Source organism: Heterostelium album (assembly GCF_000004825.1).
Source record: "Heterostelium album PN500 unplaced genomic scaffold PPL_scaffold10, whole genome shotgun sequence".
Lineage (NCBI taxonomy): Eukaryota > Evosea > Eumycetozoa > Acytosteliales > Acytosteliaceae > Heterostelium > Heterostelium album.
The window spans coordinates 861,743-874,666 of NW_008805072.1; the positions used below are offsets into that span (position 1 = coordinate 861,743).

A 12,924-nucleotide genomic window follows, 5' to 3' on the forward strand; every position below is an offset into this window, starting at 1 on the left:
ATATCATATCAAAGAACAAAAATGTTAAAAATATTTTTATTGATTTTATTTTAAAGGAATGAATTTTGAGTTGAGATATCATTTTTTTTTTAATTAATCAACTTAATAATTGAATGTAAATTCAAGACTGTTAAGTCCACCGTATCCTCTTTCTATTTCAAAATCAAATCTAGTACCTGAAAGTTGAATTGGAACAGAAAAGATCCATTTATCACCGGAGGTTTGTCCATATTGAACGATCGATTCGTTGTAGTAATAACAAGATCTTGTTCCTTTCCTATGTTCATTTGTTGCAATGACATCATATTTGGTACCATTAACGTAAAGATTAATACCATCTCCATTGTACATTGCAAATGACATCACGAAATTTCCAAAAGTTCCTGTTGGACTGTTTCTAACGACTGAGAACTTATGTTTCCATGCTTTAAATAGATTGATTAGCTAAAGAATGTTAAAAACAAATAGATAAAGAAATACTTACGAGATGATGAAATCAGTAGAGGATTGTATCAAGATACTGTATCATAATGACTGTCTAGAATATATCCAGCAATACCAGACGGATCACATTTGAATATTTTGAATGCTGTATTTGGGTCAGAACAATCGAATACACCATTGTTGATTGTGACTCTTTTGACTGGTTGTGGGTATTCAAAGAAATCAAGCTCATTAATAGATCCAGACAAAGTCCATCCATTATCTGGTAAATCTTTGTGATTAGATAATATTATTTAATTAGTTAGTTTTGAAAGAAATATTAATATATATATATCAAAATATAACATACTTATAGCTGGGTGAATGGTTATAGCAGGTTTAATGATCTCTTGCATGTATCTTAGGTTACATCTTGTCAGATCCATATGATATTGTTGGACCTTATCATGAAGAATTGCTTTCAATCCTTTAACTTTACCAGAACTTTATTAAAATATACATAAAAATTATAATGTTAGTTTAATTAATTTTAAAGAAATATTTTGATAATTTAATATAATTTAGATATAAACTCACCCATTGACATAGTCATAGGGAAATCCCCATCCGATTCCTTGAAGTGCAGCATCTCTCATCATATTGGCATAGATGAACATGGTCATCGATAAAAGATTACCAAGGATATGTGCGTACATTGGTTGTGAGAAGTTGATGATTGCACCTTCGAGGAAATCACGATAGCTTAAAAACTCTGATCTGATCATCTCTTTAAGATTGTCATCCGCTAAATTTGCCAAGTGAGCAGCTGGTTTAACCCAATGTTCATGTTTAGTGTCGACTATGAAACCGGCTTTGGCTGCTTGTCTCTGGGTTAGCAAGGTGAGAAGATCATTGAAATTGTTTCCTCTATTTTGACAATCGGCAAACATTGCATTACATCTATTGATTTCATTTTGATCCAATTTCTCATTGACCATATTCTCGACCTTTGTATATAATTCGGTCATCTCCTTATTAAACTGATCTTTAGTAATGTATTGAGAGTCTTTTGAGAATAGTTTTCCCCAAATAATCTAAATTAAGAAATAAAATTAAAAAATATATAAATATAATTAAAAAAAAATTAGTAAAAGTAAACTTTTAAAGTATGTATAATATTAATTACATTGAAACCAGCTTTAATCAATGGACCGACATAGGGTGTATAACCGATTACTGCTCCAATAATCTGTCCCCAATCATTGGCAGTGATAATACTACCACCATTGTCATCTCTAACGGCATGAATATGGTCTAATCTTTGTTGGATGGCCTTTCTATCAGCTTCACTAATATCACCAATTAGAATTGGTCTACCTTCTTTGATAAACTTATCAGTTGCCTCTTTAATTTGATGTACAGAGAGAACTGTTAATGGAATAGGTGAAACTTGTTTTTCAACATTCTGATGATGTTCATGATGATGATGATGATGTTCAGCTGACATTTTGTTATATTTTATATTATAAATTATATTTTGCTGTTTATTATAATAACGTCCGTCCTCTGCTATTTATACTTTTATTTTGTAAACCAAAATATCTTTAAAAGTAGCTACGATAAACTCCGTGTACGCGTTAGCGAAACGAGCATTTCTTTTCCTCTAAATTAAACTACACCACTATCATATTAAGTTAATTATTTTTTAATTTAATAATTAACACATGATACGATATTTTCGCTTTTAAAAGTTCTGTTGATTTTTTTTGTGATCGCAAAACACTCCACAGGATTGAACCTCGATGTCGCATCTTGGTTTAAAAAAAAAAAAAAAATTAGATGAATTTGAGGTTTGCTGGTATTGAGATTTACAGTTTTGATTAAAAAACAAAATCTATAATTTCTTATTTACTATTGACCAACATACTAACTAATTCAATTGGGTAACCATTAAATTTCTCTGAAAATAATGATTTTGGGCGAGTTATTTGATCAACACCACAGCTTTAACACTTTACATCGAAAATCGTACGAATAAAAAGAGTGTGTCAAGATCTCTGAATTCAGCAACTGAAGTTTATCAAAGATATCCGAAGAAAGTAAAGGATTTAAGATCACAATTTAAAAGGAACTTCGAAAAGAACTTAAAGGCATTTAAGAATGGTGGTTTTTCTAGATAACAAATTTTTGTCATTAAATATTCTTATTTTAGGTTATGTAAGAGATACAGTAATGCGTCAAGATACAAAGAGGAGAGTAGCAACCGGAATGTCATTGGTGGTTTATCTAATTTAAAACAAAATGAGTATATAATATATAGAATAGTCTTCAAAAATGGAAAAGTTGACACAAATAGCTATAACAATATTCCATTAGATAGTTAGTTTTATTTTTATTGTTTTATTTTAAAAGGGAATGAATTTTGAGTTGAGATATCATTTTTTTTTAATTAATCAACTTAATAATTGAATGTAAATTCAAGACTGTTAAGTTCACCGGATCCACTTTCTATTTCAAAATCAAATCTAGTACCTGAAAGTTGAATTGGAATTGAGAAGATAGAGTTATCACTGTAGGATTGTCCATATTTAACTATCCATTCGTTGTAGTAATAACAAGATCTTGTTCCATTCTTATGTCCATCTGTTGCAATGACATCATATTTGGTACCATTAACGTAAAGATTAATACCATATCCATTGTACATTGCAAATGACATCACGAAATTTCCAAATTGAGTTCCTGGACTTGGATTGTTTCTAACGACTGAGAACTTATGTTTCCATGCTTTAAATAGATTGATTAGCTAAAGAATGTTAAAAACAAATAGATAAAGAAATACTTACGAGATGATGAAATCAGTGGAGGATTGTATCCAGATACTGTATCATAATGACTGTCTAGACTATATCCAGCAATACCAGATGGATCACATTTGAATACTTTGAATGCTGTATTTGGGTCTGAGCAATCGAATACACCATTGTTGATTGTGACTCTTTTGACTGGTTGTGGGTATTCAAAGAAATCAAGCTCATTAATAGATCCAGACAAAGTCCATCCATTATCTGGTAAATCTTTAAGTGATTAGATAATATTATTTAATTAGTTAGTTTTGAAAGAAATATTAATATTTATATCAAAATATAACATATTCATAGCTGGATTCATGGATACAGCAGGCTTAAGATTTTCTTGCATGTATCTTAGGTTACATCTGGTCAGATCCATATGATATTGTTGAATCTTATCATGAAGAATTGCTTTCAATCCTTTAACTTTACCAGAACTTTATTAATATTTTATAAAATTATAATGTTAGTTTAATTAATATTAAAAATAATTTAGCTATAAACTCACCCATTGACATAATCATCGGGAAATCCCCATCCGATTCCTTGAAGTGCAGCATCTCTCATCATATTGGCATAGATGAACATGGTCATTGATAAAAGATTACCAAGGATATGTGCGTACATTGGTTGTGAGAAGTTGATGATTGCACCTTCGAGGAAATCACGATAGCTTAAAAACTCTGATCTGATCATCTCTTTAAGATTGTCATCCGCTAAATTTGCCAAGTGAGCAGCTGGTTTAACCCAATGTCCATGTTTAGTGTCGACAATGAAACCGGCTTTGGCTGCTTGTCTCTGGGTTAGCAAGGTGAGAAGATCATTGAAATTGTTTCCTCTATTTTGACAATCGGCAAACATTGCACTGCATCTATTGATTTCATTTTGATCCAATTTCTCATTGACCATATTCTCGACCTTTGTATATAATTCGGTCATCTCTTGATTAAACTGATCTTTAGTAATGTATTGAGATTCTTTTGAGAATAGTTTTCCCCAAATAATCTAAATTAAGAAATAAAATTAAAAAATATTAATAAATGTAAACATTAATGGTTTGTTAAAGTATGTATAATATTAATTACATTGAAACCAGCTTTAAGCAATGGACCGACATATGGGGTGAAACCTATTACAACGCCAATAAGCTGTCCCCAATCATTGGCAGTGATAATACTACCACTGTCATCTTTAACGGCATGAATATGGTCTAATCTTTGTTGGATGCCTTTTCTATCAGCTTCACTAATATCACCAATTAGAATTGGTCTACCTTCTTTGATAAACTTATCAGTTGCCTCTTTAATTTGATGTACAGAGAGAACTGTTAATGGAATAGGTGAAACTGTTTTTCAACATGCTGATGATGTTCATGATGATGATGATGATGATGATGTTCAGTTGACATTTTGTTGTTGTATATAAAATATAATATATAATAGAGTTTTTAATATTTACATTTTGTGTAACGGCTGTCCTCTATTTATACTTTTATTTGGTAAACCAAAATATCTTTAAAAGTAGCTACGATAAACTTCGTGCACGCATAGCGAAACTAGCACGTACCTTCACTCTAAACTAAAGAAATACACCACTATCATATTAAGTTAATTATTTTTTAATTTAATAATTAATTAATACACGAACCGATATTTTCGCTTTTAAAAGTTCTGTTGATTTTTTTTGTGATCGCAAAACACTCCACAGGGTTGAACCTCAATTCCACTTCTTGGTTCAAAAAAAAGTAAAATTAGATGAATTTGAGGTTTCGCTGTTATTGAGATCTTTTAAACTATTTGACCAACATTCTGATTCAATTAATTGGGTAACATTAAATTTCTCTGAAGCTGAAAATCATGATATTGGGTGTGTTGGTTGATCAATCAACTAAAAGGCATCAACCTTTATATGATGATTACCTAAATGTTTTGTTTTTTCGTTTAAGTTTCCTTGCAAATAAAAAACTTTGGTTGTCTAAATACAAAGGAGTTATAAGACAAATATTAGAATTGGTGCATTGTAACAATGATTTAAAGTTAATAACAAGTACAATATAATATAGTCATGCACGTGGTATAACTACACTGATTGTAATAGTCAATAGCTATTATCAGATAAACATTAGTTAGGCCTGCTATGGTACAAGATAAGTCGGTTTTAAATGGATCTTAAGATCTCCTCTAACCATAACAACGTTTTGGTGGTAACTCTGGATTAGATGGTATGTTAAAAAAAAAAGATGATGATAGCTTCATGAACTAAGATTAGTCTAGGCAGACTTTATCTTTAATGTATCTAGATGTCTATCAACTACTTAAAACTATAATATACATCATCATCTTCATCTTCATCAAGATGTATGTGCAATAACAATAATAACATTGTATATGTGATGATAATAATAGTATTAAGTATTATCAAGTTAAAATATCATTGTCATCAACAAATCACACTTTTTTTTTAAGAAGTTGGTTTAACATATGTTGATCGTGTTTATTCTATTATTAGAGGGGTGCTAAACTTGTATTGTTAATTTTATATTTTTGTTTTTGAGAATCAAAAGCAGTGTAAGTTAAGTGATTGTTAGATTTAAATTTCAAACCCAAACTATTATTATTAATATTATCATCAAAATTGTGGTTTCTTCTCACTACCCACCTCAGTTGATCAAACAACATTATTCACACATTTACAAAATTAATACTATTAACCCCACCACCACTAACACTACACTAACTACCACCTTAAACACATTGTTGAATACTTATCAACATGATGTGATTGATGCATTCCGCCAAGATTTGTGATCAAAGTATTTATATTTGATTAACACACACACTTTGTGTGTTATTTTATAGATTTAAAAAAAAAGTGTGGGTGTTTGTTTAATTTTGAATGAACATTGTTAGTGATTGATTGAAAGTGAGAGAAAGTATATGGTTGATGTGGTATTAGTAGAAAGTACAACAAGCATTTTTAATCAATGATTTGTTTGTCATTCATTCTTAATTTATTTCTCTTTTTTCTCTAGAGATATACCATCCATCCACCAAATTCAAAACCATTTAATTTGAATTGATTTGATTGTGTGTAAGGATTATTTCTTTTGCTTTTTTTTTTTAATTTATGTAAGTTATTGTGTCTTTTATAATCATTGTAATTGTTTTTTAAAAAAAAAAACAATAGAAACAAAAAGGGTTGGTTACCACCAATAATCAAATTCCATTTACATTTTTTTTTAATTGGATTGATTGGTTAGTACCAGAGAGAAGTATTGTTGACCCCTTTCAAAAAAAAAAAAAAAAAAAAAAAAAAAAAAAACAATCACAAAACAAAAAAATCATAATTCTATATATTGTTTTGATCAATCAATAAATCAATTATATACTCTACCACATTATATATCATATATATCCCATTGTTTATTCAAAAAAACAATAAAAAACAAATCCAAAAATATTATTTTTTAGTTTCTTTTATAAAACTTTGTTTTTGTTGTGTATTAATTTCCAAGTTTTATAATACAATCAATCAAAAACAAAACAACACAGACAATTCATTTTATTACATCGATCACACTTCCAATCCCACTTGACACTGTAACAAAAATTTCACCATTATTGTTTTTTTTTTGATATAATAACAATCCAAACCAAGATTTGTTTGATTAAAACAATTTAATAATTAATTATTACATAAATATTTATTATTTTTTAACTTATTAAAATTAAATAAAATCGTTTTTATTTATTTATTAGTTCGTGAATCACTAAAAAAATATGATAAATTGGGTGTTGTAATAACTAACAAGTAGTCTCATATTAATTATTCACTGTAAGAATTTTGAATCATAATTGAAACACAATAAAATAATCTTAATTAAGAAAAAAACAAATAACATAAAGCAAAATAAATAATTATTTAAAACAATAATCAAACATATCTAAAAAAAGTCATATGTTTTGACTTTATTATGTCTCCATCTTTTATATAGACACCAAGATAAATACGATCTTTCCAAAAAAGGCCATATATTTATAAACTAAATAAATTTTATTTTATTTGGTATTTGTATTTTATTTATTTTAATATTTAATAAGCACCAGTAGATAAGATATTTATTTTAGTATTTGGCCAATTAGGTTTTTTATTCTCAACATTATTTCAGTTATATCTATTAAATTTATTATAACCATTTAATTTTTATATATTATAATATATATACATTTTATAGAATATTTTATTGATTTACTATTAATAAAAATAATTAAAAATATATACTATGTTTATTTTTTTATTTTTAGAAAGTTAGAATTTTTTTTATTAATACTTAAATTATTATATAGATATTAATAAGTATTAGTAGTAGAAGTAGAAGTAGTAGAATAAATAAAAAAGAATGAGTGGAACAGGCTCAAGTTTGAACCTAACGGGTTCATGCTATGGTGCCAGTTTCACCTCAAATAGTCACAATTCACCCATAACACCTCGAACTATGCTTCATCAGGATTCCAATGGTGGATTGAATTATAGTTCTTTGACGATGCCGACAAACGCAAAAGGACAAAGATTAAGTGGGAATTTCTTGAAAGGTGTTAGATCACCCTCAACAGAATTTGGTATAGAAATGGACAAATATTCACCAAATCCCCACAATTTTTTAAATAACAATACTAGTCATGGTGTATCAAGTAATAGTATATGTCATTCCAACACCAACAATACCGACGTCGAAAGTGGAATAGGAATGGAATCACTAGTAAAAGAATCATATAAATTTCCCCTACCATTTCTAAATTCCAATGAATCTGAATTATATAAGATTGATATTGAAAATCCATTAGTTTGGAATAATCTACCGATTGGTAAATATTAAAATTATCTTATTCAATCAGATGATAGATCTATTATTAATATTAAAATTCTATTTAGATGAAAATATTGAAATGACATCAAGTAAAGATAATCGACCAAAGAAACCAACATTTATTCAAAAATATAGGTCTGGAATACCAAAACATTTAGAACTGGAATATTTATCACATCATTTTTATAGTTCAATTAATTTATTACGAGTAAATATTTAATATTGAAAATTTCACAAAATATATTTTTCTAAGAGTAGTTATTTTTTATCTATTTTAGGCAGCCAATATTATGGGAATGGCTGCAATTATATACGATGGATTCCAAGCAGGAATGAAGACTAATATAGAATTAATTATTATTAGAGTGATCTGTTTGGTCATGTTGGCTACATCGATTACTCTATCGTTTTTAAAGAATAAGATCTACTATCGACGATCATATGTACCATTGTTTATTATATCATATACAGCTTTTTATTTAACATTTATGCTCGAGTACACAGGTTCTCTGACAACACTTGTATTGTTTTTGTATGCAGTTTTATTCTGTAGTTTATATGCACTGGGATGTCTCATGACACGTTGGATCATCTGTTTAAATCTAATCGTAGGAATCATGTTTATCATCTTTCTACTTTCCTACCAGGTTCTCGATACCAATAATTTGATATCATATATTATTTACATTGTATTAATATTCCTTTTGGGTGGAATGAATTTATTTGTATTGGAGCAGTCTAGAAAAGATGTATGTATAATTCTAGCTTTTAAGTAAAATAGATAAAGTTATTAACTTGAAGTTATTAATTTGAAATTAATAGGCATTTTTAGATAGTAAGAATTTACAAAAGAAAACAGAATCTTTGAGAATGGAAAAAGCGAGATCAGATCAACTCTTAAATAGTATACTACCTGATTTCGTGATAAAGTTGATGAATGATATGCCAAAGGGTGTCAGTCAATCCGATCAAATGATATCAAGGGATTTTCCAAATTGTTCTCTGCTGTATTGCGATATTGTAGATTTCACCAATTTGGCATCCAAGGTGGAACCTAGTGCATTGGTTCGTCTGCTCAACGAGGTATTCTCAGAGTTTGATAGAGTCGTAGAAGAACACAACTGTGAGAAAATCAAAACCGATGGTGATGCCTATCTATGTGCTGGTGGACTGACCATCGAAAACGAGAATCATTTCAACTCTATCATTGAAAGTGCTCTAACAATTTTAAATCTTCGAATTTTAAAAGAAAATTGTTTAAAAGTTCAAGTATGTAGCAATAATATTATATAATATTGATGTAAATAGATTGGTTACTTACTAGTTAGTTGTTAATAATAATAGGTTAAATTAAGAGTTGGTGTTGCGAGTGGATCTGTTATTGGTGGTGTTATTGGATGTGAGAAATTCCAATTTGATGTTTGGGGTGAAGCGATTGCCAAAGCTCATGTTTTAGAGGAGACAGGACAGGCTGGAAAGATTCATTTATCAAAGAGCGATTTGGATAAATTGATCAAGAATGCCTACCATATCGAGGAGAATAATGAAACACAACTTGGCGAAAAGACATTCTTTATCATTCCGGAAACAGTCGACTTTTCAACGTATCAACAAACTCCAGAGTCACAACAGGTAACCTTGAAACAAAGCTGTGGTGTTAGCAATGAAAACAACAACAACAACAGCACTACTGAACCAAGTGGGAATAATAATAACAATGACTATAATATCTACAATTGTAATACGAACAACGATGGAAATATTGTATCGATTGAATCGAATACCGGTGGCGGTGGTGTTGATTCGGAACTCTCTCTACCGGTGGACTCTCTCGATGCCAGCGAATCTCAGAACAACCCCTGCGAGAAACGACAGAGATTCGCCATCATTGCCAACGATCTGCTGACCAAGATTGGAATCAAGTGGAATGGAACCGATCTCTATTCTTTGAGTACTACGATGCGCAAGGATCTGTCGGATGTCGAAAAGATATTCAAAGACTACACGAAATTCAATCGATGGATTGTCCAATTTCGAAATTGGAGCGTGGAGAAAGCCTACCACGAATATGTGATCGAAAATACTCTGATAGAGACAAGGATATTTTTGTTTTTCGGTGTTTTCATACATTTTATCTTTTTTATCGACGATCGACTGATGTCCTCCAAGTCAGTGTATCACTCTGAGATCATCTATCTGGTGATGCTCATCATATTTGGTATCTACATTATTATTTCTTTCACCAGGGCATTCAGTAAGCCTGTCATCTACCAAGCATCATTCCTCCTGCTCCTCATCATCTTTTGTATTTCTACTATTATCGAATTTATACGCTATGGAAATCCATTGGCTAGATCATCTCTTACCCGAGTACTGCTAACTCTTTTATATGCAAACTTGTTCTATTCTTTAAATTTTGTATTTGTAACTCTTTTAAATATATTAGTATTTTGTAAGTTAACTTTATTACTATTTAAATTGGAAAGCACAAACTAATTATTATTTAATAGCTACCTTTTTACTAGTTGCATTTTATTTGGATCCAAAGAGACTACCTAATCATATCTATCCAACTGACTATATAGGTGGATTTGTTGTTTTGACTATTCAAATATATTCTTCGTACATCATGAAATTGGGAATGCGAAGAATTTGGATATTGAAATCAAAGATTAAATTCAAAGGTTTAAACTTAAAGATGGAAAGAATGAAATCATCAAGACTTTTAGAGAATATTATGGTAAATATAAAAATTAATGATTCTAATGTTAAGCATATTAACAAACCTTTAATAAATTTCCAGCCAGATGTCATTTCTAAACAGCTATTGAAACAGACAAACAATAGAGGAAGTCGGTTGTTAATTGCTCAAAACTACAGTAAGGTTGCGGTTATGTTTATCAATATCACTGGATTCGACCAGTTGAAACTACCCAGTGGAACATCGATTCTAAAGTATATGAACTACATCTTTACAGAGTTTGACAAGCTACTTGGAAAATATGATCTGGAGAAGATCAAGACGATTGGAACAACCTATATGGTTGTGGCGGGATTGACCAAGAACCAGGGACAGCTGCCAAAGCACTACGTTGGTAATCTAGCCGATATGGCGCTGACAGCCAAGGCACTGGTTCACCACAGCAACTCGTCGTTGAGCGTTCAAATCGGAATCAACTATGGCTGTTGTGTGGCCGGTTGCATCGGAATCCGAAGAGCCAAGTTCGACGTCTGGGGTGACACTGCCAATATTGCCTCGCGTATGCAGACCTCAACACCACCCGGAAAGATTCAAATCACATCGGCAGTGACCAATTTGCTGCACGACGAGTTCTTCATTGAGGAGCGAGGTATCATACCGATAAAAGGTCGTGGTGAGATGAGTACCTACTACCTGTCTGGACGTAGACAACAGCCGCTCACCTACAACGCCAATAGCAACGGCAGTAACAACAATGAGATCAACGAACATCTTCCACTCCATTGGTATAAAAAGACAGTCTATCAGCCATCACCTCCACCACCTCCATCTTACAGTTTACCAAATGATAAAGAATAGTAGAACAATAAAAAACATAACATTGAAATTTTGATCTATTTAAAAACGACTTGCTAAGATGATCAAATCTTTGATGTTGATCGTTGTTTTTGTAATGGGAAATGTGTACTTTTTTTTTTTGTTTTTCGATGATGTTATTTGCAGTAAAGTGACTCATAACATTAAAAAAAAGAGCAAAAAACATTGAACAAACAATAATTTCAGAATAAAATAAGTAGATATTTTTGAATTTGTGATATTTTTCATGCTAAAAAGTAAAAAAACTTTTCGAAAATTGCTTTTAAATCCCGGAACAATCACCACAATCATCCACGAATGTTAAAAACACTTTAATATTGATCTATGCACTATGGTTTTCACCCACTAAACTTTGTGATATTTTTTGATGATCCTTGCCAAATTTTATAAAATTCTATAAAATAAAAAAAAAAAAAAAAAAAAAAAACCAAGAAGCATTTACAAAAATACAAATCTAATGTTATTGTTTTGTCTTGAATAATAATATAAACAGTTTATAGTTTATCTCTCTTCTTCTATTTTTGTTTCATTCATTATAACAATATAGATATATATAATAAGTGTAATATATTCTTTTGGTATGTAATATAAAAGCAAAATACTTTTATTCAAATAAAACATTTGTAACTTTTACAAAAAAAAAAAACACAACATACACAAATCTATTATTATCTTGCTTGTTAACTTAAAGGTCTTGTGTGTTTTTATCAAAATAAGAATAACGCAATAGTTATATAAAATCGGTCAACTTTATTTTGTGTTGGTTTTTTTTTTTTTTTTGCAAAAATTTCTTCTTTTGAACTTTTTTGGATATGGTTGTTGAATTTTTTTTGACAGGTGCACACACCGTTTATTGACTAGGAACCATATTTATTTATTTGTTGTTCTCTCTTTCAACGGAAATCACTAAACAACATCAATACGACGGATCTCTCCTCTCAATTGTTATTGTTGACCTTTGACCCGAACTGTCAGTATCATCCAAATATTAAAATTTAAATTTCTTTTATTTTTTATTTTTCTTTTCTTTTATTTTTATTTTTTTTGATTGTTGTTTAGTAAAGTAAACCTACTGTTTGTTTTAATTAACCAAATCTATTTTAATAGATTATTTATTAATACCTTCACTTAACACTTAAATTCTTCACACACACACACACATACACACAACACATTGCTAACAATAAAAAAGAAAATTTAAGGTT

At 29.8% G+C, this 12,924-nt stretch overlaps 4 protein-coding genes across 4 annotated transcripts; 2 read left to right on the forward strand and 2 right to left on the reverse strand.

Moving 5' to 3' along the window:
• Positions 1-102: 102 nt before the first annotated feature.
• PPL_12367 (N-terminal delta endotoxin domain-containing protein) lies at positions 103-1,930 on the reverse strand (the record flags this gene model as incomplete). The annotated part of the gene is made up of 5 exons (XM_020583101.1): positions 103-444; positions 522-715; positions 794-927; positions 1,021-1,517; positions 1,610-1,930. 5 exons carry the CDS (start codon positions 1,928-1,930, stop codon positions 103-105), a joined length of 1,488 nt encoding a protein of 495 aa, XP_020429288.1.
• Positions 1,931-2,881: 951 nt separating this feature from the next.
• Positions 2,882-4,683, reverse strand: PPL_12368 (proteosomal alpha-subunit 7-1; the record flags this gene model as incomplete). The annotated part of the gene is made up of 6 exons (XM_020583102.1): positions 2,882-3,210; positions 3,270-3,500; positions 3,639-3,712; positions 3,784-4,280; positions 4,361-4,573; positions 4,633-4,683. The coding sequence occupies 6 exons, from the start codon at positions 4,681-4,683 to the stop codon at positions 2,882-2,884; spliced, it is 1,395 nt and encodes a 464-aa protein (XP_020429289.1).
• Positions 4,684-5,131: 448 nt separating this feature from the next.
• PPL_12369 (uncharacterized protein) lies at positions 5,132-7,609 on the forward strand (the record flags this gene model as incomplete). Its single annotated transcript, XM_020583103.1, has 3 exons — positions 5,132-5,321; positions 7,034-7,071; positions 7,580-7,609. 3 exons carry the CDS (start codon positions 5,132-5,134, stop codon positions 7,607-7,609), a joined length of 258 nt encoding a protein of 85 aa, XP_020429290.1.
• Positions 7,610-7,674: 65 nt separating this feature from the next.
• PPL_12370 (adenylyl cyclase) lies at positions 7,675-11,701 on the forward strand (the record flags this gene model as incomplete). Its single annotated transcript, XM_020583104.1, has 8 exons — positions 7,675-8,140; positions 8,208-8,350; positions 8,421-8,891; positions 8,965-9,411; positions 9,487-10,310; positions 10,389-10,594; positions 10,653-10,882; positions 10,946-11,701. The coding sequence occupies 8 exons, from the start codon at positions 7,675-7,677 to the stop codon at positions 11,699-11,701; spliced, it is 3,543 nt and encodes a 1,180-aa protein (XP_020429291.1).
• Between the last annotated feature and the right edge of the window lie 1,223 nt (positions 11,702-12,924).